Source organism: Terrapene carolina, unplaced genomic scaffold, assembly GCF_002925995.2.
Source record: "Terrapene carolina triunguis isolate 2854851 unplaced genomic scaffold, T_m_triunguis-2.0 Scaffold212, whole genome shotgun sequence".
NCBI lineage: Eukaryota > Metazoa > Chordata > Testudines > Emydidae > Terrapene > Terrapene triunguis.
The window spans coordinates 5,890,726-5,915,486 of NW_020664563.1; the positions used below are offsets into that span (position 1 = coordinate 5,890,726).

General features: G+C 45.1%; 1 protein-coding gene across 1 annotated transcript; it reads right to left on the reverse strand.

The window, feature by feature from the left end:
- Positions 1–3,331: 3,331 nt before the first annotated feature.
- On the reverse strand, positions 3,332–24,343 carry LOC113407530 (dimethylaniline monooxygenase [N-oxide-forming] 5-like). The gene is made up of 8 exons (XM_026656136.1): positions 24,212–24,343; positions 19,991–20,179; positions 17,686–17,848; positions 16,311–16,453; positions 14,615–14,814; positions 11,613–11,968; positions 9,808–9,880; positions 3,332–3,686 (listed from the first exon to the last, which is right to left on the reverse strand). Exons 1-8 carry the CDS (start codon positions 24,341–24,343, stop codon positions 3,332–3,334), a joined length of 1,611 nt encoding a protein of 536 aa, XP_026511921.1.
- Positions 24,344–24,761: the final 418 nt, after the last annotated feature.

The window sequence follows — 24,761 nt, forward strand, 5'->3', positions numbered from 1 at the left end:
GCCCCCCCCCCCCCCCGGCGGCCAGAGCGCCGGGGGCAGGGCAGCGAGCCCCGACTGGGGCTCGGCTCTCCCCGCTGGCGGCCAGAGCGCAGGGCGGCGAGCCCCGGTAGGAGGGCGGCCAGAGCGCCGGGGGGAGGGCGGCGAGCACCCTGCTGTGGCTTGGGTGCCTGGTGCCTGGAGCCGGCCCTGAGTAGGGGCTCAGGTGGGCTCGAGATCCAGAGTGGCCATAGTGCTATTTTTAATGCACTGCATCAGTGCCGCTGGCGCAAGTCTGTCTACCTGGGCTGGGAGACTCATTCCCTGCTGCACTGTAGACAGACCCTTAAAGATCCCGGTTGGCCCAGCAAGCTTCAAGCTCTGAGATGGGCATGATGGCTCCCAGTGGCTGGAGGAGGCCAGTCATAGCCAGCATGGGCTAGCTAGATGTGGAGGAAAGATGAACTGATACAGGGGGACCTGGCTGTTGTTGCTTCGCACAGCGGGGGACCCAATCTTGGGACCCCTAGGTACTGCTGTGATATAAAAAAAGAAGCTGAAATTCATAGAGCTTCCTTTTCCCTAAGTTGGGGGCTAGCTGACATACAGAAGAGTGGGGTCCGCCAAGCAAAATAGAATTATATTCATAAATCATTTTCACCAAAGACTTGTTTGTCGTTTTGAGGACTTAAAAAAGGCCCCCGATTTAGTGACCTCTCTGCTTATTATTCATGTTGCACTTACGTAGGGTTTTAAAATAATTGCTAAAAAGTAAGTATTTGTTTTGGGAAATATTTATTTTCAGAAATACAATGTGAGCCTCCAGGCATGCTGCCGGCTTAATACAGATATTTTTTGTAGGTTGGTACAGATGGCACAGGAAGTCGATAATGGTTGGTCACACATGGTTTTGTATGCTGTTCACAATAGCCAGCTCAAGATGAAACTACTCAGTTATTGCTTTCATTATCAGGACATTGTACATCAGATTTCAGCCAGGAATACATACAGCTGAGTTATAAAGAACTGAGCTTTTTACTTATGATAACAAAAGTGCATAGAGACACTTAAACAGCTACTGAGGCCATAAGGAAAACTTGGAAAAAATAATCAGTTTGGAAACAATTCTGCGCTTGTAAGCTATGGCGTCCTCTTTTACAAGAGTTAAATCAAAACTGAATGTGTAAATTATGCTCTAGTTCAAGTTATGCTCTGGGAATTATATCAGGGAAGTTCTCTGGTCTGTGTTACATAGGAGGTCATACTAGATGATCACGGTGGTTCATTCTGGCTTTTCAATCTCAATCTACAAGGCAACAGATACTTGCATAAAAACAGGTGGCAAAGTCCTGCCCCCAGATGATCACTACATTGACATCAATAGGGTTACATGTTGGTAAATGGAAGCAGAATTTTTGTAAGAATCCAGCCGGTACTGCTGCTTATTCTCCATCTGACATCATGATTTTTGTGACATCACAATAGTTTCCTAAGCAACGGCAAGGACCCAATCAGAGTTATAGAGTTGTAGGCCAGAAGGGACCACCAGATCATTCAGTCTGACTTCCTGTGTCTCACAGGCCATCGATACCACCCAATACCCTCACTCTAAGCCCAACAACTGAAATTAGACCCCAGTATTACAGCCCACATCCGGCACTTCTTACCCACACCAAACTGCCACCGAAGCCAATGGAAGCGGTGTCCAAGTAAAGAGTGCCAGTCTGGGTGCTGCCAGGTGGAGCCATAGGTGCTGGAACTAGGGGTGCTGCTCCACCCCCAGGCTTGAAGTGGTTTCCATCATATACAGGGTTTACAGTTTGGTTCAATGTCTCTCCGCACCCACACTATACAAATTGTTCCAGTACCCCTGGGTACAGCAGATTAACTGTCTTTGAAACCAAGGCGATAGTCTCACGCCAACATCCTCACCAATAGGCCGAAGAGAAAACATTTCAAACAAATATTTTTCAGTGTTGAGCTCAAATTAGGCCACTAGGCAGAAAAATGGGCTCCTTGCAGCGGCTCCCTTTAGCTCATAAAAACCCAAAGCAGAGGGGACTTAATTCTCCATTTGCAGACAGATTTAGTTGATTGACTGAGAGCAAGCAATTCCAGAATATTGGGTGGATGGGTGGGTGGGGGGGGGGGAGATTTAGAGAATTCCACAGCCCTCCAAACTAAGGGAACAAGGGAGTAGAATTTAAAGCCCAGGGTCCTGTCACAGCTATTTGTCTGATGTATTCTCTAAGGAACTTTTATTTTTCAAGGGACTTTTTGTTAGCCTGAGGGCAGATCCTGCCACTATTTTATGAAAGGTAGCACAGCCCCTTGGCTTAAGGGGAAAAAGCTAGTTGCTTCTAGTGGAGTGCATGATCTCCCTTGATTTTGCAATGAGACCATCATTATTAGAGAGGCAAGGTCGGCATGGTGTTTATTGGATTGCCTCACCTACCTTTGTTTCAGCGAGACCCTGGGACCAAGATGGCTACTACACTGCAATCAGTCATTCTTGTTGCTCATACTGGCGTAGCGCCTAGAGCAGTGGTATCTAGCCAGAGGGCTGAACATTTTATTTCAAGAAGATGAAGGAGCCACAATCAATACTTTGGGGCAGATTCTTTGCACTGCTCTGCTCCCTTTGAACCACCTCAGCATGGAAAGTGAGTGGAAACCACCCACAGGTCTCTTGCTGGGCGGTTCTCCTGGCATTGGGGAGTCTAGAGTGCATGAAGAACCTGCATAGCCAGCCCCTATATCTTCTTCTCCCCAGTGGGCATGTCAGGGATGGATGGAAAGCATGATGTTAAAGCTAGCTGCATGCTCTGAGAGGATCCTATCAGACCTGACTTGCAATGGGCACGGCTGGTGGATCAGTGTGGATCCAGTTGCTAAGTCCACCTGTGGAGGAGGGGAGGACACAGTAGCCTCTGGGCTACTGTGACCCCCAAGGACTCCCCTGAGCACAGCCCATTGCACAGAGATCAGGATTTGGGTCTTTGCCTCCTCTTCAGCAGCTACAGTGTAGAGGAGAGAAGGTGGAGATGACCATTTCCAAAGTCCAAGTGTACAGAGAACAAGGGCAGGTTAGTATCGCATACGGTGGTGAGGCGGTTAGTCCAGTACTCTCTGGTTCCCAAAGATGGATCCAGTGACTCTTGCAAAGCTCCTATTTGTAGCGTTCTCACCTCTAACATTACTGTGACACCTCCAGGCCGGGCGGCTTTGAGCAGGAAGCAAACAATAAGCCATGGAGAGCAAGCGCGATAGTGATGCAAAGCAAAGGCCAGTTTAACATTACGGCTCTTCTCACTCTGCAGCTGCACAGTGGCCTTGGAGACCAACACATGGATACTTAAAAATAAGCACAAATGGCAGCAATAAGAACGAACAGGCCCATTATTTTAATGCACAGAGAGGAGAACAGGCAGGTGTCGTTCTCAGAGTGGGTTTTCAGAGCCCGAGTTTTTGTGGCCTTTAAGATGCGCTGTCTCTGGGTCAGGATGCTCTTCCTAGCACCATCCCACTTCCCCGGTCCAGTCAGACGGAACTGGGCTGGTGTGCACGGGCCGAAGAGCACTTCCAGGGCCAGCTTCGGATCCGTCAGGAAGAGAAACAGCAGGTTGGGTTTCACGCTCAATAGGGAGGCGAGTTCATCCACATGATCGATGTACTGCACCTGCAGGGTAATGTGCTGGCTCGGAATGTACCTTGGGACAAAGGAGAAAAGCCATATGGACCGGAATCGGTTTGAGGCTGAATGTTTACTCAGACATGTCTGAGACTACTAGGATGAGATCCGGCTCTGACCTTCCCCAGAGATAAAGATGTTGAGATCTGCGGGTTATTGAAAACTATGATCTACTACTTTAAATTTCAGGGGTCATTGGGGCATTTCCTGGTCCTGCTTGCAAGCAGGGAGTTCTGAGGGAAGCAAGTGATCAGAATTAGTCTGCAAAGAGCCAGACTAGAACAAGGTGGGTGAGTTGAGCCTCTCTGCCTTTGGGAGCAGCCTGCTTTGTCTCGCTGTGCTTTTGGGTTCATGTGTTATGGTCCTAGATTTTTAAAAATAAAGCTTTGTTACATTGCTACCTTCCAGCAAGAATATTTGATGTTTTTATCTAACTTCTCTGTGTGCTGTGAAACTTAACAAGATCCAGAACTGATTTGGCTCTTCTCTAGTTCCAATCAAAATAATCAAACAAACATTCTGCAAGCATCATCTTGCACCTGACTGGATGCATTATGGGCTTGATCCAAAGCCCACTGAAATTAATGGAAATATACACACACACTGACTTCAGTGAGCTTTGGATCAGAACCTATACTACAGGAAATCTCAGTCAATGAGCCTTTACAGAGACACATGTAGCTCATCAATCCTAAAAGACACCAACCAGCCACTTGTTTCAGTTGGTGAGCTCATGTACACTTGCCATGCTGTTTCGTCACTCTGTGTAGCTTCTCTGAGCAGGCATGGTATTAAACATGAATCCTTTGCAGGATCAGGTCCTAACTGACTATGCAATGGAAGCAGTGAAACTGACAGACATATCATGATGTGAAATGCAAAAAACGAAGAACAAACTAGTTTTCTCTCCTTTCTTTCAGCCACTGCTCTGAGGTGTTACATGTAAGAGTGGATATAAATGCGTGGCTAGATATGTCATTTTCGAGTTAATTGGGTTCCTTTAATTGAAGACAATCAAATCCTTAGCAAAAACAGTACTAAACAGTTGAGTTACTTAGAACGACCAACTTCTAAACAATTAGCCACCCATAGAGCAGGCATCTTCCAGTGTACTTCACATAAGCAAGGCCTAATCTGTTATCCTTTCTAAAATAAACACATTGGTCCATACTTACACCTCCTGGAAAGGGTGAGACTCCATTGACCTTTAGTTGCTTCTCAATTTACAGTTAAGGAGGCAAAATAGGATTGCTCCAGTTCACGTCTGGGCAGGACCCCTAAGTTGATACCCTTATTGTTGTGAAAAGTGCCATGTGATTTTAACAACTACAGATGGGCAGGACCTCAGCTTTACATCTCAGCCCAAATGTGGATGTCACAAAGCCATAATAACTAGTAAGCCATTAACTAAGTAACTGGCAAGAAAGACCAAACTGCCTACTGCTAAGCATTTTCTTTTTAATGAGGTTGGTTATCTAATGTAGTTATGAGGAGGAGGGAAAAGCTACTTTGTTAAACCTCAGGACGCTTGCTTTTCCAGCCCACTGAATGGATAGGAGAAAGCATTGCTTGTTTGAGAGTTGTGTGATAGCCGTATACACGTGAATAGTAGGGCTGGCCGGAAAACAAAATTTCCTTCTTACGAAAAAGAAATCAGAGCTTTCAACATTTGTTTGTGTTCTGCAATAGAATGAAAAACTAGTCCTTTCTACAGGTTTTACAAAAAAATGAGAACTCTCATTCCCCACCCAGAATAGCCAGTAGCTCAGTGGTGAGAACACTTGCTTGGAATGTGGGAGATTCGGTTCAGATCTCTGGATGGAGAATAATACTGATGGGGAAACAATACCTCAGTGAAATGAATGAAAATGGTGAGGTGTTTGCTGATTTTGTGGAATGAATGACCTGCTTGTTGGAGGAACTATTTCCCCTCTCCTTACTAGTCATAGGATAACTTGTTAAACAGATCTCATTACAGTTCAGTACAAATGGGGAAGAGCTTTAGAGGATGTTATAGCAGGCATGAGGCAGCAATGGGAATGGACCGTGCATCAGTGATAGCTAACTGGAGAATAAAAGTGACAAAAAAAGAGAACCAAACAGGGATGCCCACTTGTAACATTACTCATTTGAAACCGACGGCAGTACAAAGTTTAGATTTGTGCTAGCAAACAGATACTAGGCACTTGAAAATGAAGATGACGGAACAGTAGAAGGCAAATGGGAACATGTAAAGGAAACCTTCACCAAAACCCAGGATTCAGGAAGAAACTCTACAACGAATCGCTGTCTGAGGAGACATGGCAGAAAATAAAAGAAAGATGTCAAATTAAACAAACTAAATCAAGCAAGAACAAGAATACGGAAACAGCAACTTCGGGAGGAACATGCCATGAAGAACAAAGAAATCAAAAAGAGTGCCAAGAAAGACAAACGAGATTTTAGAGACAAAATGGCAACAGTAGCACAAACCAACATGCAGACACTGTACGATATCACTAGACCTGTGGTTCTCAAACTTTTTTTTCACTGACCACTTGAAAATTGTTGAGGGTCTCGGCAGACCACTTAATGATCTTTCCAAATGTTTGTACCATTAGCTAACTATTGTAAAACGCTTTGGATAAAAGTGCTATATAAAAAAACCTTAATAATAATTAATGAAAATTTAATAAAAAATAATTTTTTGTTCTACAAATAAAAGCACAAAACTCATATTTTAATATCAGTAGTCTTAACTTTCTAATGCGATGGATGTGCCCTCTCTCCCCTGCCACAGCAGCCCCCGAGCTGGGGCTGGGAAGGAGGGGGGTTTCTCCCCCACCACAGCAGCCACAGAGCTGAGGCTGGGAAGGAGGGCCGTCTCTCCCAGGCAGCTACAGCCCTGGAGCTGGGGAAAGTCGCCTCTTTCTCTGGCCGCCGCAGCCCTGCACATCTCAAATTCCCCCCACCCACTCTTCTCACACCACTGCCCCATCCCACCTACCCCGTATTCCCCCTAAGGCCACCACCTCACCTTACATGTGCGTTTTCTCCAGGATCCAGGCATCTAATTAGTGGAGCCACGTCTGCGCGGCTCCACTAATTAGGTGGGTGGCCCTCCATTGTCTCGTATGCAGCCTCCCAGTCACGCACCTTAGAGGGAACTATCCATGGACCACCTGAATGGAGCTTGCGGACCACTGGTGGTCCATGGACCACAGTTTGAGAATCTCTGCACTAGACATTGTCAGTCAGAAAAACAGATACCAACTAACTAGTCCAAGACAGTGAGGGTAACTTAACCACAAACAGCAGAACAATTCAATATATGGAGGTGGTACTTAGGTGAATTACTGAATGGCGAGCCAGTGGTTAACCCCCTCAGATGTAGAGGAACATCTGAATTAGGACCTATCACTAGAATAGAATCATAGAACTGGAAGGGACCTTGAGCGGTCACATAGTCCACTCCCTTGCACTCATGGCAGGACTAAGTATTATCTAGACCATCCCTAACAGATGTTTATCTAACCTCCTCTTAAAAATCTCCAATGATGGAGATTCCACAACCTCCCTGGGCAATTTATTCCAGTGCTTAACTACCCTGACAGGTTAGAAGTATAGACAGCAGACAATTGGTTAAAAAGTGGAAAGGCACTAGGTCCAGACAAAATCCCAGCAGGGGTCTTTAAGGCAGATTTAAAGAACACACTAGACATTTTGACAGGCTCTTATAAAAGATATGGGAAGAAGAAAAATTACCAAATGAGTGGGAAAGTGATCATATAGTCAAGTTGCCAAAGAAAGGTGACCTCAGTCAGTCAAAAAACTGGAGAGACATTCAGCTGCTGTCCAACCCAAGTAAATACTTACACACATTATCCAAGACAGACTAAAGAAACAATAGAGTCAGGGCTCGGACAGGAGAAATCACGCATAGATCGAATAGTAATCCTATGGCTCATCATACAACTGTTGATTGAATGGTAGTCACCACTCTATGTGAGTTTAATAGATTTCCAAAAAGTCTTTGACACAGTGGACAGAACAGTCTTTGAGAAGTTGCTATGCCACTATGGAGTCCCCCAGCAAATTGTGAATATCAGTGCTTCTATGAAAATACAAAATGTCAGGTAATATACAACAGCAAATTGTCCAAGCCATTCAAAGTAACTGCCAGCATTAGACAAGGATGTCTTATGTCACCCATGATCTTGCTACTGATAACAGATTGGGTAATAAGAAAGAAAACAGAACCACCAATGGATACACTATGGACTTTCTCCTAGAACCTACAAGACCTCGATTTTTGCAGGCAGTATCAACCTGTGATCCCACATCCACAGAGATATGCAAGCTTAAACACATGCTCTTCGACCTATGTGTAGTTAGTAGGACTGAAAATCAACACAGAGAAAATGAAAATCACAAGAATCAATACACAACAGAAATGACACTTTCTGGGATTGAGAGGGGATGTCTAGCACTTCAGGTATCTTGGCAGCATTGTACGCAAAACAGGTGGAACAGATAAGGACATTAAACCATTAACCTAAAACAGCAAAAGCCAGTCATGCCTTCGCAACTCTAAAGCCGATCTGAAGAAATAGAAACCTTGCCCTCTGAACTAAACTCTGAATATTTAACACCACTGTAAAGCTTGTCTTAGTGTATTGTGCTGAAACTTGGAGACTTATCACGACCCTACTAGCTAAACTCCAAATATTTATAAACAGCTGCCTTAAACAAATCCTTAATATCAGATGGCCAGAAAAAAAATTAACAAATGAAGAGCTTTGGAGGAGGATGAAACAGAGACTGATAGGACAGGAAATTATGGTAAAAAATGGAGCTAGCTAGGACACATATGGGGAAAGGATTGAATAAAATAACAAGATAAGCGCTGGACTGAGATCTCCAGGCAAGAAGCAAAGAGGTATCCAATTGCAACTTGGAAACACACAACAGGAGCAGAACTGAAAGTCATTAAAATGACATAGGAATACACTAAGACTGCAGCAGGAGATTGCCAAAGATGGAAGGCAGTGGTGAAGGCCCTATGTTCCGCATGGAATAAAGAGGTTATGGTAAGCCATGTTCAACTCCCTGTTCCAAATCAGACAGGGCAGGTGTTTGAATCTGAGTCTCCTGCATCTCAGGTTAGGAGATCACAGGGCTATTGACTATCCTGGGCTCTCTTCACCGTAAGTGCCATCCTGGAGCTGAGAAAACTTCCTGATGAACTTTTCATTGAAACTGCTACATTTTGGTGAAGTTTTAGTTTTGATTAATCTGAATTTTCCGATGAAAATCTGTTTTGTCGTAATATTTCCGGCCAACTCTAGTAAATAGTCAGTTAATAGATGAGGTGCCACTAGGTGGCGCTCAAGAATATGTAGCATAGCTCTTTTGTTTTGTAGGCTCAATAAAACATACTGAGCACTGGAAATGGCTTCCTCTGTGCATCTCTGTACATCAGCACTTAACGCTTAACAGATTGGGCCTGATTTTCTTCTCATTTTCTCTGGTGTGAATCAGGAGTAACGCCATTGAGGTCAATGGACTGACACTGGAGTAAAAGCAGCGTAAGCAAGATGAGAATCAGGCTCTAAACCTCTATCAACCAGTCTCTGGGCCCTGAGTCCTCAGAAGATTAACATATGCCACCACAGCATATCCAAATTTCCTTCCTGGGGCACACAGAAGTAGAGATCTGGGTATCTTCCTCCTCCTCCTTTTTTTCCTAGTGTATGACCAAGCTGAAGCAAATTTTTATTTGTTTGGCACTTGATAGCTAATAATAGCACCAGTCAATCATGGGCAATACAAAATCCAAATTCTGACACTGTGCGGAAGTTGTAGGGATTTTGCACGGGTGCTGGAAAAGAGCAGCACTAGTGAGAGACACACAATACGCCTGGGCAGGTCCATCTGTAGGGATTGAACCAGGGAACCTAAAACAAAAGGCTCTACTACTTGAATCAAAGGACCGCATGCCTTAGCTTGTAGGTGGGAAGAAACTCAAACCTCTTTAGACAGTCCAGCCACTAGGGGGAGGCAGAGATACACGGCTGCATTACACAAAGAAGCAACGGTTGCCTTGGTCACCACTGCTCACCATGATCAACATTTTATCATTCTATATAATAGTCTCCTACCGTTTCTCATTCTCCTTTATCTTCTTGGCAATGTCGGCCATCATGTCATCTAGTGAAGGTAACTTAAGCAGACCTGAGAAAGCAGAATATTTTGCGTTTAGACAGGGTGATTCTTTCTGGATCTCCAAGCATTTTACAACCTCTGATAAGGGACACTTCACAACAGCATTGTGTCTATTTTTACTTGCCCTTTACAGATGGGTAAAATGAAGTAGAGAGCAGTTAAGTGACTTTCTCAAGGTCACACATTGAAGCAGTGGCACAGTTGTCCTTAAACTGAGCTTCCTATAACCTGAACAGGGAGATGAATCAGAGATTCCATGGTGTTGACTAGGAACCATGCTATCGCTCATCTATTTTATATGCTCAGCTACTAGGGTGATGGGTGGAAGCACAAAAATATAAGCAAGACAGACAGGTGGAGCTGGGGAAAAAAGCCAGGGATCCTGACTTCCACTGTACTGCTCTGCTCACAAGACCACACTTCCCTTCTAATAGGGCACCACTGAACAAGAAACCTTCCCTCACTTCATAAGACTGGGAAACTTTTTGTTTGTTCCCTTCCTTTTGCCACATAGTTCAGCTCAGGTGCATCATCTGCTTTATAATGCGGTTCCTTTGTTAAGTTTTGAAACTGCCTATGCAGGGGCAGATGGCAAGTGGCTTATCTTTGCCCTGTTTGGGAGCTGCTGAGACCCTAGCGACCCTGCGTCAGTTGCTTTAGCAGAGTGCACAAATCCCCAGGGTATAAAAACAGCCTGGCCGTGCCTCCTCTTGCCCCCGTTGTGCTCAGAGCCTGCCAGGATAGTAGCTTAGCTACAGCCCCATCTTCCTATCCAGTTCAGATGGTTCTCCTAGGCTAGAGAGTGGCCTGCTAAGTATATGGCCTATAGCTGGTATTTATTAAGCTGACGTGATATATCCAGATTGCTTGAATCTCAACTTTAAATAAAATAAGTTTCTAACCCTTGTGACTGTCGTAATCCGAATATCTGCAGCCAGCCTGAAACAATGACTCAGAGGGGTAAACTCCCCTGTTAATCACCTTGTCATGCCAGCTGTAAAACCCAACGATGACCCTTCAGAGTCAACATTAACTATTGCATGGCCGCTCATTTGAGGAAATGGAAGGGGCAAAAGGCAGTGAGAAGCCAAGCAGGGTGGGAATTGAGATTCGCTCCAGGAAAGGACGTGCAGAGGGAAGAACAGAAGAGAGACATGAAAGGGAGAGAAATAGCTAATGGAGGATGAGGCAGGAAGAGAAACAAGGAGCAGGAGTAGCAGTGGCCTACCAGGAAGTAGATTGACCAAGTGATGAACATGGCAATAAGGCACTGAGCATATAACTGAACATTAAGTTCGTAAGTAAAGGCTGTATTTACCCCTCACTGGTATCTGTAACAACAACAGTCACTCTTACGCAGCACTTTTCATCGTTACATTTTGCAAAGGGGGAAACTCCGCCCCAGAGAGATGAAATGATGTGCCCCAGGTCACTGACAGGGCTGGGATAGAACCCAGCATTCCTGAGTCCCCGGCCTCCACTCTATCCACTAGGCCACACTGCCTCTCTTGATTTGATACCCTGGCCCATGGGGAACTATCAAGCATGGATTTCAGCCTTCTCCTTCAAATCAGCCTCACACCCCTGCTTAGCTCTTGTATTGGGTCTATGGCGGTCTATATAGGTTCTCAGACTAGGCTCATCACCGTAAGTATGGGAGATGCTGAGAAATGTATGGAATGCTGCTGGGAAGTGTTAGCAGAGTGGCAAGCGGAGAACCTCTGGTGCTTATTTTTCTTACCCTTAAAGACCCTGGTGGCCCAGCGAGCTTGAAGCTCCGCAATGGGCATGATGGCCCCCAGTGGCTGGAGGAGGCCGATGATAGCCAGCGTGGGCTTCTCCAGGTGTGGAGGGAAGACGAACTTATACAGGGGGACACGGTTGTTGCTGACTCTGAGGACATTCTCCTCCAAGAAGGGGAAGGAGAAGTTGTATCCTGTGGCAAAGAGCACGACGTCAATGTTCTCCTCCCGGCTCCCGTCCACAAAAATCACAGCCGTGTCGGTGAACTCCTTCACATTGGGCTTCATCAGCACCCGGCCAGAAACGATGGCGTTGGGCAGGTCGTCCCCCACGATCGGGTACTTGCTGAGAAACCTGTAAGGTCAGGAAGGAGGAGAGAACTGAGTGTGAATAGGCTGTGCTGGGTTAGAACAGTGGAGACTCAAGAGAAGGTACGATTGCAGTGTGAGTAGCTATACCTGTCCTAGCTTTAATCTAGTGGTATGTCTATGCTGCAGTTGAGATGTGTGACTGCAGCACATGTAGAGATACCTGAGCTAGCTTTGCTCTAGCAAGCTCAAAGCTCACTAATGTAATAATACCGGGGATAGCTTCAGCAATGTGGGGTAGCGGTACGGGCAACCTGCTCAAGTATGTACCTGGGGTCCTGGGGTGGGGATTGTACTCAGAAGACTAGCCCCTTCACTGCCCCCACTGCCATGGCAACATTGCTATTGCTGCCTGTCCTTTTGCCACATTCTTCCCTTCCATTGATTGCGATGATCTAGCTAGAGCAAAGCTAGCTCAGATCTGCCCGCCTGAGCTGCAATCACACCTCCCAATGGCAGTGTAGACATAGCATGAGTAACAATAGCAGTGAAAGCAGGGTGGCACAGGATTGCACCCTTACTTACCTTGGGTGCTTACTCAGGTTGCTAGCCAGCCTGTCCTGAAGCCTTTTCTGCCATATCTTCACTACCGTTGTTAAACCTGCCTGCTAGATTAAAGCCAGTGTGGGTATGCCTACCTGGGCTACAGCCACATCTGCGCTTTCAGTGTAGGCATTCGCTAAGGCTAAAATGGTCAAAGATACCTAGATTTATTAGGCACCCTGTCGCAGGGGGCAGCTGTCCCTGAGCACCATCTGCTGGTTGAGGGTCCCGGCACTTACTACTCTGACACCATTTTAGCACAGAAAGCACCCATGTGTAAGTTTATTTACTAGTCTTCCAAATAACTGTCCACAATCTTCAAGCAAACCTTAATGTCCCACTTCTCTGCACCGAGTTCTTCAGGGACTCAACTCCCTCTTCCTGGGCAAAGACCCTCATTGCTCCTTTGCCAGTGAAAGTCAACTAAAATGATAGCTCCCATCCCAGGGTAATTGCAGTCTTTCCCAGTCCGTATCTGCCCCTCCTTGGCGCTACCTTCTTTCCAACTGATTCCAAGCAGCTTCCTCCTGCTACTTCTGGTTCTTTATTTCCGGAGACACAAGCCGTGGGCCACTCCCAGGAGCCTGGCCTTGCCCCAGGGCCTATCCTAGCCCCTTTCTGGAGCTGCCCATTTGCCGCATTCTTCCCTCCCTACAGCTTTCTTCTTGCTCTTAACTCCGGCGTCACCTTGCCCCTCATTAGGGCCCAGCCTCAGTCGTCAGGGGAGTGGACCCACTTCACTTACAGGGGCTGGCCACCCTGTGCCAAGGGGGTAGAGTGCCTAACCCCCCTGGGGGGCTTCTCTGCCCAAGTTCTTGTAGACATGATAGTTGTCTAGTGCTTAGTCAGGGCCGGCTCCAGGCACCAGCCGAGCAAACTGGTGCTTGGGGCGGCAGCTTGTAGGAGGCGGCATTCCGCCCAATCCTAGGGCTACACGGCCGCTTTTTTGTTTTTGTTTTTTGTTGTTCCGCTCCAGCCGCCCTGTAGGGGGCAGCGGCGTGGAGGATGGGAGCGCCCTGCAGCAATCCCGGCAGGGCAGCCTGCGTCCTTCCCTCCCAGCCGACAGGAGCGGTGCGGAGCCCTCCCGGCAGGGGGCACGGCGGGAGGGGCCGCGTGGCAGTGCCCCGCTGAAGCCTTGGCCGCCCCCCTTCTCGCTCTCCCCCTGCTCCCTCCCCTCCCCCCGCTAGCTGGGGCACATCTTCAGGGCAGGGAGTCCCCCTGCACCCTGGCTCCGGCCACGCCGCAGGGTTGGTTTTTTTTTTGCTTTGCTGTTCTGGCCGCCGCGGTTTTTTTTTGCTTGGGACGGCCAGAAAGCCAAAGCCGGCCCTGTGCTTAGTGCAGGGAATTTAGACAGAGGACTCCTGATTTCTGCTCCTGGCTTGGCCAGTGACCTTGGGCAAGCAACTTAAAAGTCTGTGAGGGACGGACTTGAGCTGCGAAGTTCAGTCCTGGATCTTGAGTCTGTGAGCATTTCCGTCCTGGGCTGTGGATCTCCACCCTGTGGGCATCATTTTACCAGCCTCTGAAATGGGAACATCACCACTCACTTCCCTCACAGGAGGTTTGTGAGGCCTCATTCAACCACGCCCAGTACAAGTCCAAGACACTATGCACATGCTCACATGACCAGTCCCTCCCACTGCTGAGGCGACACTCTATTTTTAGCATGGTAATGTGACCAAAGCTAGCGCGGGTACATCTACTTGAGCTGGGAATTACCTCCCCAGCTTGAAGTGCAAAGTCACATGTTACAGTGTCACCAGCTCTCATGATTTTCTTGCAAGTCTCACAATATTAGAGGTTTTTCTACAAGCCACAGCTGCTGGAGTTAAGTGATCAGGCGGGAACCTCAGCTTTCCTTAAGAAAAAGTACGTCTCTAGCCCTCATGGTTGTGAGGAAAAGCTGGAAAACATGACCCAACTGCATCCTATAGCCTAAAATTCCATTGACTTTCAGTGAGACTTTGGCTCCAAAGTGCCTAAATCATTTTTGAAAATGGGACTTAAGAAACTAAGTTACTTAGGATTTTTAGAAAATTTTACCCATAAAATGCCCATGACTGTGAGAGTCCTGAAATAGAGGCGTTACCTGAATTTAGGTTTCAGTCCATAGTTTTCATGGTTAAACCTGGCATTCAGCTTGTTCTCCCCCCACCGGTTCATCAGGTACAAAGGGATGATGTGGCGCAGCATATTTTTAAAGCGTGTGAAGTGTACCACGTCGAGGGGGAAGCCGTTGTCAGAGACACGATTCACCACCCAGGCGCCCGTCCTGGTGCTGAGAAATACCTGCCGGAAGAGATGCAGAAATGCAACAGGTCAGGGCTTTTGCTCTTTGTTCTGTGCCTGTCCCTGTCTGCTTGCGAGGTGCAGGCTACTTGGGGTTAGTTTAATTGCTAAGCAAGTAGTATCATTTGGGGATATCACGGTGGGATGGCTTGGCCTCTCTTTGTAGGTGAATAAAAATGAATATGTTTTACATAAAAAAAAGACAAAATGGATCCAATCCTACAATCCTTCCTCAGGCAAAAATCCCACTGAATTAATTTATCATCATCATTTGTATTCCAGTGCTGCCTTGGGGCCCAACTCAAAGATCTGGGCTCTCTTGCACTAGGTACTGTACAAACAAAGGTGATGAAGACAGTTTTCACTCCAGAGAGCTTGCAGTTTAGAACGAGGACAACACACGACCAGTGAATGAAAGAGACGTGGAAAGGGGGGCAGGTGGGATAAGGTAACAGTAAGATGAACAGGTTTTGCGTATCAGACGGTAATTTCTGCTTGCCACTTGCTAAGGGAAAACTCTCGTTGAGATGGCTAAGTAAAGATTAGGAAACTGCAGGATTGGGGCCCATTTTAAAAGACTAAGGACAAAATTCTTCTCAGATTCACCCAGTAATTCTCACCATGGATTTCCTACAAAATGAGGGTGAGCAGAGCAGCAGAGAGGAGATCCGCTGAGTTGACCCAACAGTAGAAGTTTGCCCCAATTTGTTACTCCCCCTTTTAAGTGTGGCTGTAACTAAATCGGTTTTCCCAGATAAATGCTTAGCAATTCCTTAGGATCTATGCTTCCCCTTCCTAGTCTGGGGGAACACCAGTGAATGTCTGTGGTAGTTCTGGGAATCAAACAAGTGGACAATAAGCCATGCTGAATATCTGAAATCACTTCAGTTTAAGACACTGCCCCTTTTCTTTTATTTACAGCTTCCTGGACACAAATTGCATTCCAAAGACCTTAAGAGGTCATTTGGTATCCTACAGTGATGGTCCAAAACACTGCCTCTTACAGTAGACCCTGATCCAAAGCTCATTGAAGTCAGTGGGAGCCTTTCCACTGACTTCAATGGGACTCAGATTGGGTCCAAGCTGTGTTACGCTCTAAAGTGACTTTAAGGCTAAGATGTATTTGTAAAGTAAGATCAGTTACAATTTCTGCCTTCTTACCATTTGCATGGCAGTGGGTCCATACTGAGTTGCATGCACTGTTAGCATGGGGCTGGGATGGGCACACGTGGTGTACATCAGGAATAAATTTAGCTCTACAGCTTGCAATTATATTATTGGGCCATTACTGTCAGTACTGTCCTTACATGCTGCAAGATGAAGACTCAGTGTGAATGGAACTTGTGCAGTCATATCAGAGGCAGAATAGGAAGAAAAATCTTCAGCAGAGACTCGGATAAGAACAAGTCTTATTCATACCCAGTAGTTAAATAAAACAACTCAGCACCATCCAACCTCTGAGGCTGAAATTGCTGGAAGGTGATAGCCAACAGTACCTGTTTGGTTGTGTGACTGAGATCCAAACTAATATCTACTCCAGAATTTCCCAAGCCAACCACAACCATTCTCTTGTCCCGAAATTCTTCTGGATACTTGTATTCCCGGCTGTGCATTATTTTTCCTTTAAACTTCTCTACACCTGCAAAGGGAGAAGAAACCAGAAGGTGAAAACTCAGCCAGGAAGTCATTATATAAAAAGGAGCACTTCTACACCTGGCCAAGATGCATCTCCAGTGCCTGGAGAGGGTGTGAGAAAGTCCATGGAGAGGCTCTGGATAAGGGAATATCTCCATGCGGGACAACAGTGTCTGTAGGGTCACTACGAAGGTGTGTGTATGGTTTTTAGATCCACACACAGCAGGTCTACATCACTGAGGGAGGAGAGCATCAGGCCATAACCAAAACTCCTCTCAGACCTAACTATAGCTGGATGTTGCCCAGAGACCTGGGCGCCCAAAACTTTGCTTCTGGTTCAAAGGCTTGAAATCCATCCCACCCCTCCGCCCCCAGCTCCCTCAGCTTCCAGGAGCAGAGCCCTTCTAACTGGATGTTGCTTTTGGGTTAAGGACTCAAAGATTTTTGCCCTCAGCACAAAATGGGACAAGACCTAGGGAAGGACAATATACATGAGCAGGGTGTGCTTCTGCTGACCCTGCCTCCCTCTATAGTTTGACTAGGCTCAAAATGATGTGAAGATTTCTAACCATCTGAAGAGTGAAGTTCTGGAACAGCCTCCCAAGGGGAGCAATGGGGGCAGAAAACCTAACTGGCTTCAAGACTGAGCTTGATAAGTATATGGAGGGGATGATATGATGAGACAGCTTACAATGACATCTGGCCCATTGGTGACTGCCAGTAGCAAAAATCCCCAACTGCTGGAGATGGGACACTAGATGGGGAGGACTCTGAGTTACTACAGAGAATTCTTTCCCAGGTATCTTCCTGGTGGGTCTTGCCCACATGCTCAGGGTCTAACTAATCACCATATTTGAGGTTGGGATTGGCAGAGACTCTGGGTGGGGGGTCACCTTCCTCTGCAGCGTGGGGCATGGGTCACTTGCAGGTTTAAACTAGTGTAAATGGTGAATTCTCTGTAACTTGAAGTCTTTACGTCATGATTTGAGGGCTTCAGTAACTTAGCCAGAGGCTAGGGGTCTATTACAGGAGTGGGTGGGTGAGGTTTTATAGCCTGAAATGTGCAAGAGGTCAAACTAGAAGATTATGAATTCCTTTGAAAAGATTCACAAGCTCTAGGGCTGCGTAGCCACCCTTAATAGCCCCCTTATCTGAACCGCTTCAGTCTGTTCATTCCCAGTTAGACCGGGTCACATCCCAATCACCAAGAGACTTGATACTTAGTATCCCACTGACCTGGGAAGCATTCCAGGGGTAAGTAAGGATCTATGTGGTGGCCAGTGCAAACCAAAATGGCATCGAAGATGGCCGAATTCTGCTTCCCGTCTGTCTCTGTGACAACATCCCACTGGCCAGTGGTGGAAAAATCGGAGCATTTTCTTATACTGAGCACGCTTGTCTAGAAGAAAAGCAGACAACCCCTTACTTTGACTTGGCTTTATTTTGTTCCTCTATTCATGCTGAAGTATGCGGTATGAGAAAGCCAAGAAGCCACACACCCAAAGCCAGTCAGGCAAAGGAGAACTGTCTGAATGACAGCTTATGCAGGCATAGCTGGAGGCATGGAGAAAAGTACAGGGAAACCAGTATACATACTAATATACCGGGAACCAGCCATCACAGTTTTGGGGTAACTGCACCTTTGACACCCCCCTTCACGGTCTGCTCCAGGAATACCCCATGTCACCTCCCTCTGGGCAGAGACCCGTGTCCTTCCTTCTGACCATGAACTTTAGGCTACAGCCCGTCTGCACTTCCCTGTGTTTCTCTCAGCAGGTCTGACTAAAGTCCAGCCCTTGCGCTTTGCTCCCTCTCCAGGGGCTATGACCAGCATATGCAGGCAGTTATCAGTAACCGGATAGCTCTTTCAAAGCAGAGTACATTTATTTTAGGATATAAACATTACATAGTACATATAAAATAACTAAAAGAGCCTAAATGCATATTTAAGCTTGCCAGTTTCTCCATCAGTCCTGGCAGATTCCAGTCCTTCCTATGGGTTTGGTCCCCCCCTTGTACATAAGGTCACATCCGTTTGCTGGATTAAAATGAAGGCTTGTCTATCCAGTCAAGCTGGCCCTCTATATCCCAAGCTCTGACTCCTGGCTCTCTTGAGCCTGACTCGAACCAGTGTATGAAAACCATCCAAGTGGCTAGTTCTTTGCTGGAGGTATTTACAGCTCCTGGGACTTCATAATTACCCGCCCCCTCCTTGATTCTAGTTCCTGGCCAGATGACAATCCTTGGCTCACAGAGATCTAGATAACATATACAGATAATATTCAGGAAGTTAATACCACAGTCCCCCAAGATACTGCATGTGGTTGTAAATATCTGTCTGAGGGTAAGGACAATGTGAGTAATTCAGGACATCAAAGCTAACCACTTGCTCTTGAGGAATAACATCTGTATTCCATGTCATAAGGTAATATTTAGTGTTTGTTCTGTAACTGTAAATCACCAGACAGGAGAGAACTATTAATGAGACTGAAATACAAGTTTCCAACAGGAGGTGTTATGAGCTGCCCATCAAATGAAGACCCATCAACACCAGACAAACCATTGTGGAACATCAGAGGACAAAAGACTGTGTTAATTACTCTCCCTAATGAAGAGATGTGCAATTGAATTCCTCCCAACAGTTGAATTTGCAACTCAAAACAGACGAGGGAAGGAATAAAAAGCCCTAACAAGGAGGAACTGTATCTTTTATGCTTCTTGGACTCTGAAGGGCAAGGATTACTACGCATGAGCAAAAGATCCCCAGGCCTGGGTTAGCCCTAAAGGACATATCAAGCTTGTTTATCATAACAGCTTCTATTACTTTTTGAAACTTAAGATTGGAACTCATTTGTGTGTCTATGTTTACATACTTTAACCTTGTAAATAACTATTTCCTTTTCCTCGTTAATAAATCGTTAGATAGTTTATTATAGGATTGGCTACAAATGTTGGCTTTGGTGTGAGATCGAAGGTGCAACTGATCTGGGGTAAGTGACTGATCCAGGGAGTTATCTGAATATTGTTGTGATTTTTGGTGGAAGGTAAAAGGCAAGCTTGCCGAGGTGGCAAGATAGATCGGAGTACCCAAGGGGACTGTCTGTGGCTCTATGTTAAGACTGTTAAAATGCCTGAGGAGTTTACACTTGATACATGGTTGATGAAATCTAAGTATAGAACTCACAACCAGTTTGGGGTTTGTGCCCTGCTACTTAACAGTTGCTCTGAGGTTGGTACTCATGCTCATGAACCACTGCAGGACAACTTGACAGAGGAGCAGGGCAGGAAAATCTTTTTGAGTAGCTCTAGATTTGCTATCTATTGCTACTATCCAGCCTTCCAGGAGAGCTGATGTAATTCAGCTTTGCTGAAATATCACCACGCAAGACACTGTTTGGTGACCATGTCACATAATGTCATGTGTGATAATATCGCAGCATCCCATGTAATGTCATCAAATTTATTGGATTAGGGGGAGCAGTTAGCCCACAGAGCTGCACTTGACTTCCATACCTCCAAAGAGATGTCATTTCTTTCATACCTTAAAGCGTATGTATTGGAGAAGATCAAAATGCTTGATGTACATTCTGAAGTAGTCCATGACTTTGCTGTTGTGCATGTAGTTAGGGTAGTCCTCTGGGATGGGGAAATCGCTGTAACCCATCATTTCCTTGGAAGTGTTAATGGTCACAGATTTATAAATACTGGCTTTCCAATCCGTATCACACTCCTGCAGGAAACAACCAAACCAGGACAGGATTTTCAAATATTTAATCCAGAGGCAATACAAAAAGGTTCACCATTCAAGTTTGCTTGACATAAAAACATCCCAAAGTTGGGATGCTTAACTCAACCTCATTCACGAGTCTGAAAATCTAGGCTGGAAATTTTATGAGGACAGACATGCTTTTACACCATTTCACCACTTCCAATTCCAGCCCCAGCTGGAACCCAGAAGGGAAGAAGCAATGCAAAAAAGAACGAGCAAACATTTCTAAACCTGTCTGGCTCGGATGTGATTTGTGTAATGTTTTAGAGGGAATGGGAGTTTTGGTTCAATGGATGCTGTTCACCTTTTGCTGTAAATACTACCCTCGGAAATGGAGTGAAACCTGAAGATTTCAGTCAAGATTGTGGACACTATATTTTTACAACAGAGGGAAAAATTGGAGTCATTGGCAGAATTTGTCAATAGCTGAACAGGAATTTATGTTCCCCCCCCCCATATATGAATTCTGAAAACTCCTTATATCATTCTTGACAAAAAAAAAACCCTCCCCTCAAGCCAATCTTACAGGGGTAGTACTCAACAGGACTTAAACCACTACAGGTGAAGGTCAGGAATTTTCAAGCTCACATGTATCCTGTGGGATTTGAAATTCCCCTCAGAACTATGCCTTCCTGAAAGTAAAGAGCAATATTGTTCACTACGGCTTCCAGTTGATAGATACTAAATATTCCAAACAATTTGGCTGTGCTACATTATTGTCTCAGAAATCTTATTCAACCAGGTGGTATCTACTATATTTCACAGACTATACTTACAATGATCATCTTCAGAATAAAATCAAGACAGATGTTTTGTTTTAGCTAGAGTTTTCTAGATTGTAAAAGACATTTGCAGTTCTCCAAAGCACAGGAAAACAGAGAAAGGGACCATTACTTAGTAGAAATCAATATATCTGGATATAAACAACATGCCTAGTTATTGTTCACGTTTTAAGAGGTGAACTGATCTCCATGTTTGGAGCTGAGAAGGAATGTCCCCTGGGGCATACAGACAGGACATGGATACTGGCAATTTTCACTTTCATTCAAGGATCTCAGTGTTTCATGACCATTAAAAAATAAAAGCTCATATCACTCCTGGAAGGTAGGGAAATATTATCCTAATTGTTAAAGAGGAGTACAAAAGAATAGTACAAGCATGAAGGGACAAAATCAAAAAAGGCACAAAAGGAGTTACATATAGCAAGTGACATAAAAGGCAATAAGAAGAGATTCTTTAAATACACAAGGAGCAAGAGAAAGATGAAGGAAAATGTAGATTCTCTACTTAGTGGGGAAAGATTGCTAATAACGGATGACATCAAAATGGTTGAGGTGTTCAATGCCTATTTTGCTTCAGTCTTTGCTAAAAAGGTTAATGGTGACCAGATATTCAAAACAATTATCATCAAGGGGGAAGGAATGCAAGTCGAAACAGGGAAAGAACAGGTTAAAGAATATTTCAATAAAGTTACATGTTGTCTAGTCAGCAGGGCCTAATGGAATTCATTCAAGGGTACTTAAGGAACTAGCTGAAGCAATCTCAGAACCATTAGCAATTATCTTTGAGAACTCAGGGAGGACAGGTCAGGTCCCAGAGGACTGGAGAAGGGCAAACGCAATACCTATCTTTAAAAAGGGAAACAAAGAGGACCTTGGGAATTACAGACTGGTCAGCCTACCTTTGATATCAAGAAAGATAGTGGAACAAATGTTTAAACAATCAATTTGTAAGCATCTAGAGGACAATAGGGTTATAAGCAATAGCCAGCATGGATTTGTCAAGAACAAATCATACCAAACCAACTTAATTTTTGTCTTTAACATGATTACTGGCTTAGCAGATAGGGGGCAAGCATAGACATGAAATATCTTGATTTTAGTAAGGCTTTTGACTCAGTCCCACATGACATTCTCATAAGCAACCTAGGGAAATGTGATCTAAATTAAATTGCTATGAAGTGGGTTCTCAACTGGTTGAAAGACCACACTCAAAGAGAAGTTATCAATGGTGTGCTGTCAAACTGGGAGGGCTATCTAGTGGGATCTTTCAGGGGTCAGTCCTGGCTCTGGTATTATTCAATATTTTCATTAATGACTTGAATAACAAAGTGGATAGCATGCTTATAAAATTTGCAGATGTCACCAAACTGGGAGGAGTGAAAGCACTTTGAAGGAGATGAGTAGAATTTAACACGATCTTGACAAATTGGAGAATTGGTCTGAAATTAACAAGCTGAAATTCAATAAAGACATGTACAAGGTACTTCATTTAGGAAGGAAATACCAAATGCCCAACTACAAAGTGGAGAATATCTGGCTAGGTGGTAATACTGCTGAAAAGGATCTAGGGTTCACAAATTGAATATTAGTCAACAATGTGATGCAGCTGTAAAAAAAATCTAATATTTTGGGATGTATTAACAGGAGTGCCATAAGTAAGACATGAGAGGTAATTGTCTTACTGTACTTGGGATTGGTGAGGCCTCAGTTGGAGTAGTGTGTCCAATTCTGGGCACCACACGTTAGGAAAAATATGCCCAAATGGAAGAGAATCCAGAGGAGAGGAAACAAAAATGATCACTGGTTTAGAGAACCTGACCTATGAGGAAAGATTTAAAAAACTGGACATGTTTAGTCTTGAGAAAAGACGACTGAGGGGGGAACCTAATAACAGCCTTCAAATATGTTAAGGGCTGTTATAAAGAAGACATGGAGCAATTGTTCTCCATGTCCACTGAAGGTAGGACAAGTTGTAATGGACTTAGATCTGCTGCAAGAGAAATTTAGGTTAGATAGTAGGAAAAACTTTCTAACTATAAAGGTACTTAAGCACTGGAATAGGCTTTCAATGGAGGTTGTGGAATCCCTATCATTGGAGGTTTTAAAGAAAGTGTTGGACAAACACCTGTTGGGGACGGTCTAGGTTTACTTGATCCTGCCTCAGCAAAAGGGGCTGGACTTGACGACCTCTTAAGGTCCCTTCCAACCCAACATTTCTATGATTCTATGATTGTAACTGGTGGGGAAACGGAGGCAAAGCATGATCACACAGGAAATGTGTGGGAGAGCAGGGATCAAAACTCCAACGTCCTGATTCCCATGCCTATGCTCTAGCCACATGACCCTCCTAGGCTAATGCCAATAAGGTATGCATTAGAGCTTGCTGGAAAGTGCTTTTTCTCCTCCCTGCCCCCCATGTCATTTTCACAACAAATCATTTAGTGAACGTGATGGGGTGAAGCGCCTAGAGAGCAAGGAGTGAGGGAAAGAGCTGATTTGCTGGATGGACGGTCAATCACCCAGAGAGACCGGTGGGGACTTGTCATTGCCTGCAAAGGATTCTGGGTGGTGAAGCCCTCTATAAAACTCCCTCTCTTCCAGCTGGGAGTCAGAGTTGCAGGGGGAAGTGTCATCTGGAGGATGCTGGGCCTGCTGGAGTTGTGGTATGGAAGGTATTCCTGGTTGGTGCTCCCCCTCCTCCCCCGCCCTTTTTAATTTAAAATCAACCTTGATATTTTTTAAATTCCTCTGAACTCCATCTCACTGCTTCATCCTTGCTGTTGATCACCACCACAGTCAAAAACCCAATTTAAAACCATATTGATAGAAAATGTTTGACCAGCCCTAGTAGGCATACCTTACTCAATTCACTTCCCATAATGGCATGATTCTTGGGCATTGGTGGATCTCACTTATCCTCAGAATCCTCTCTTCCCTCCTCCATTTATGATATTAAAAAGGTATATGCATAGAAAAATCATGCAGCAAGCAGTCTCCTTTGTATGGGAAGCCCACTCTGATTTGAGGAACAACACTGCTGTGTGTATCGTCGCATAGAGAATAGGCATTTTCCAATGCAGTCAGCAATCTCTCTGCTCATTTCTATTTGAGAAGGGACATGTCTGGTTGTGCAGGAGGAACTGGAGTATTCGGAACCCCTTGGCTTATATGCTGTCTATAATGCAAGACCCTGGAGACAAACTCAACTTACCTGGAACCGCCACAGTCCCCCGATGTCTTCACTTCTCTCAAAGCACGTTGGCTGGAGTCCTTCATCTAAACAGCATTTAAGGGCTGTTAGGCCACTGGCCCCTGCTCCAATAACTGCAACTCTTTTTGCCATAGCCTTCTGTGTTGGGGAGGGTAAAGCAGAGTCAATCCACCCCTGAGTAGTTCAGCCTGACCTAGGGTAACTTATATTATGGGCTTATGTGCATATGCTCTTACTGTTAAAAAAATCTGTCTTATGCAGGTAGAATCGGTACAGAAAACAAGGTTGTTAAGGTGACCTGCAACGAACTGTAGCGAAATCAGAACTCCAGCCCCGTGCCCTGACCCCACTATGCCCCGCTTCAACCAAGCTTCACAATCATCATTGGTGAGTACAGTATTAAGTAGTTTGTTTAAAATTATTTAAAACTTATACTGTATAAGTATATAATGGCTTTTGTCTGATGAAAAAAATTTCCCTGGAACCTAACCTCCCCATTTACATTAATTGTTATGGGGAACTTGGATTCACTTAACATCGTTTTGCTTAA

Coding starts and splice junctions, on each gene's coding strand:
- LOC113407530 (XM_026656136.1), bottom strand. CDS start 24,343: ATGGCAAAAAGAGTTGCAGTTATTGGAGCAGGGGCCAGTGGCCTAACA. Junction 14,815..16,310: donor TCAGTCACACAACCAAACAG/GTACTGTTGGCT, acceptor CTCTTCCGGCAG/GTATTTCTCAGCACCAGGAC. Junction 3,687..9,807: donor ATAAAGGAGAATGAGAAACG/GTAGGAGACTAT, acceptor CTTTGTCCCAAG/GTACATTCCGAGCCAGCACA.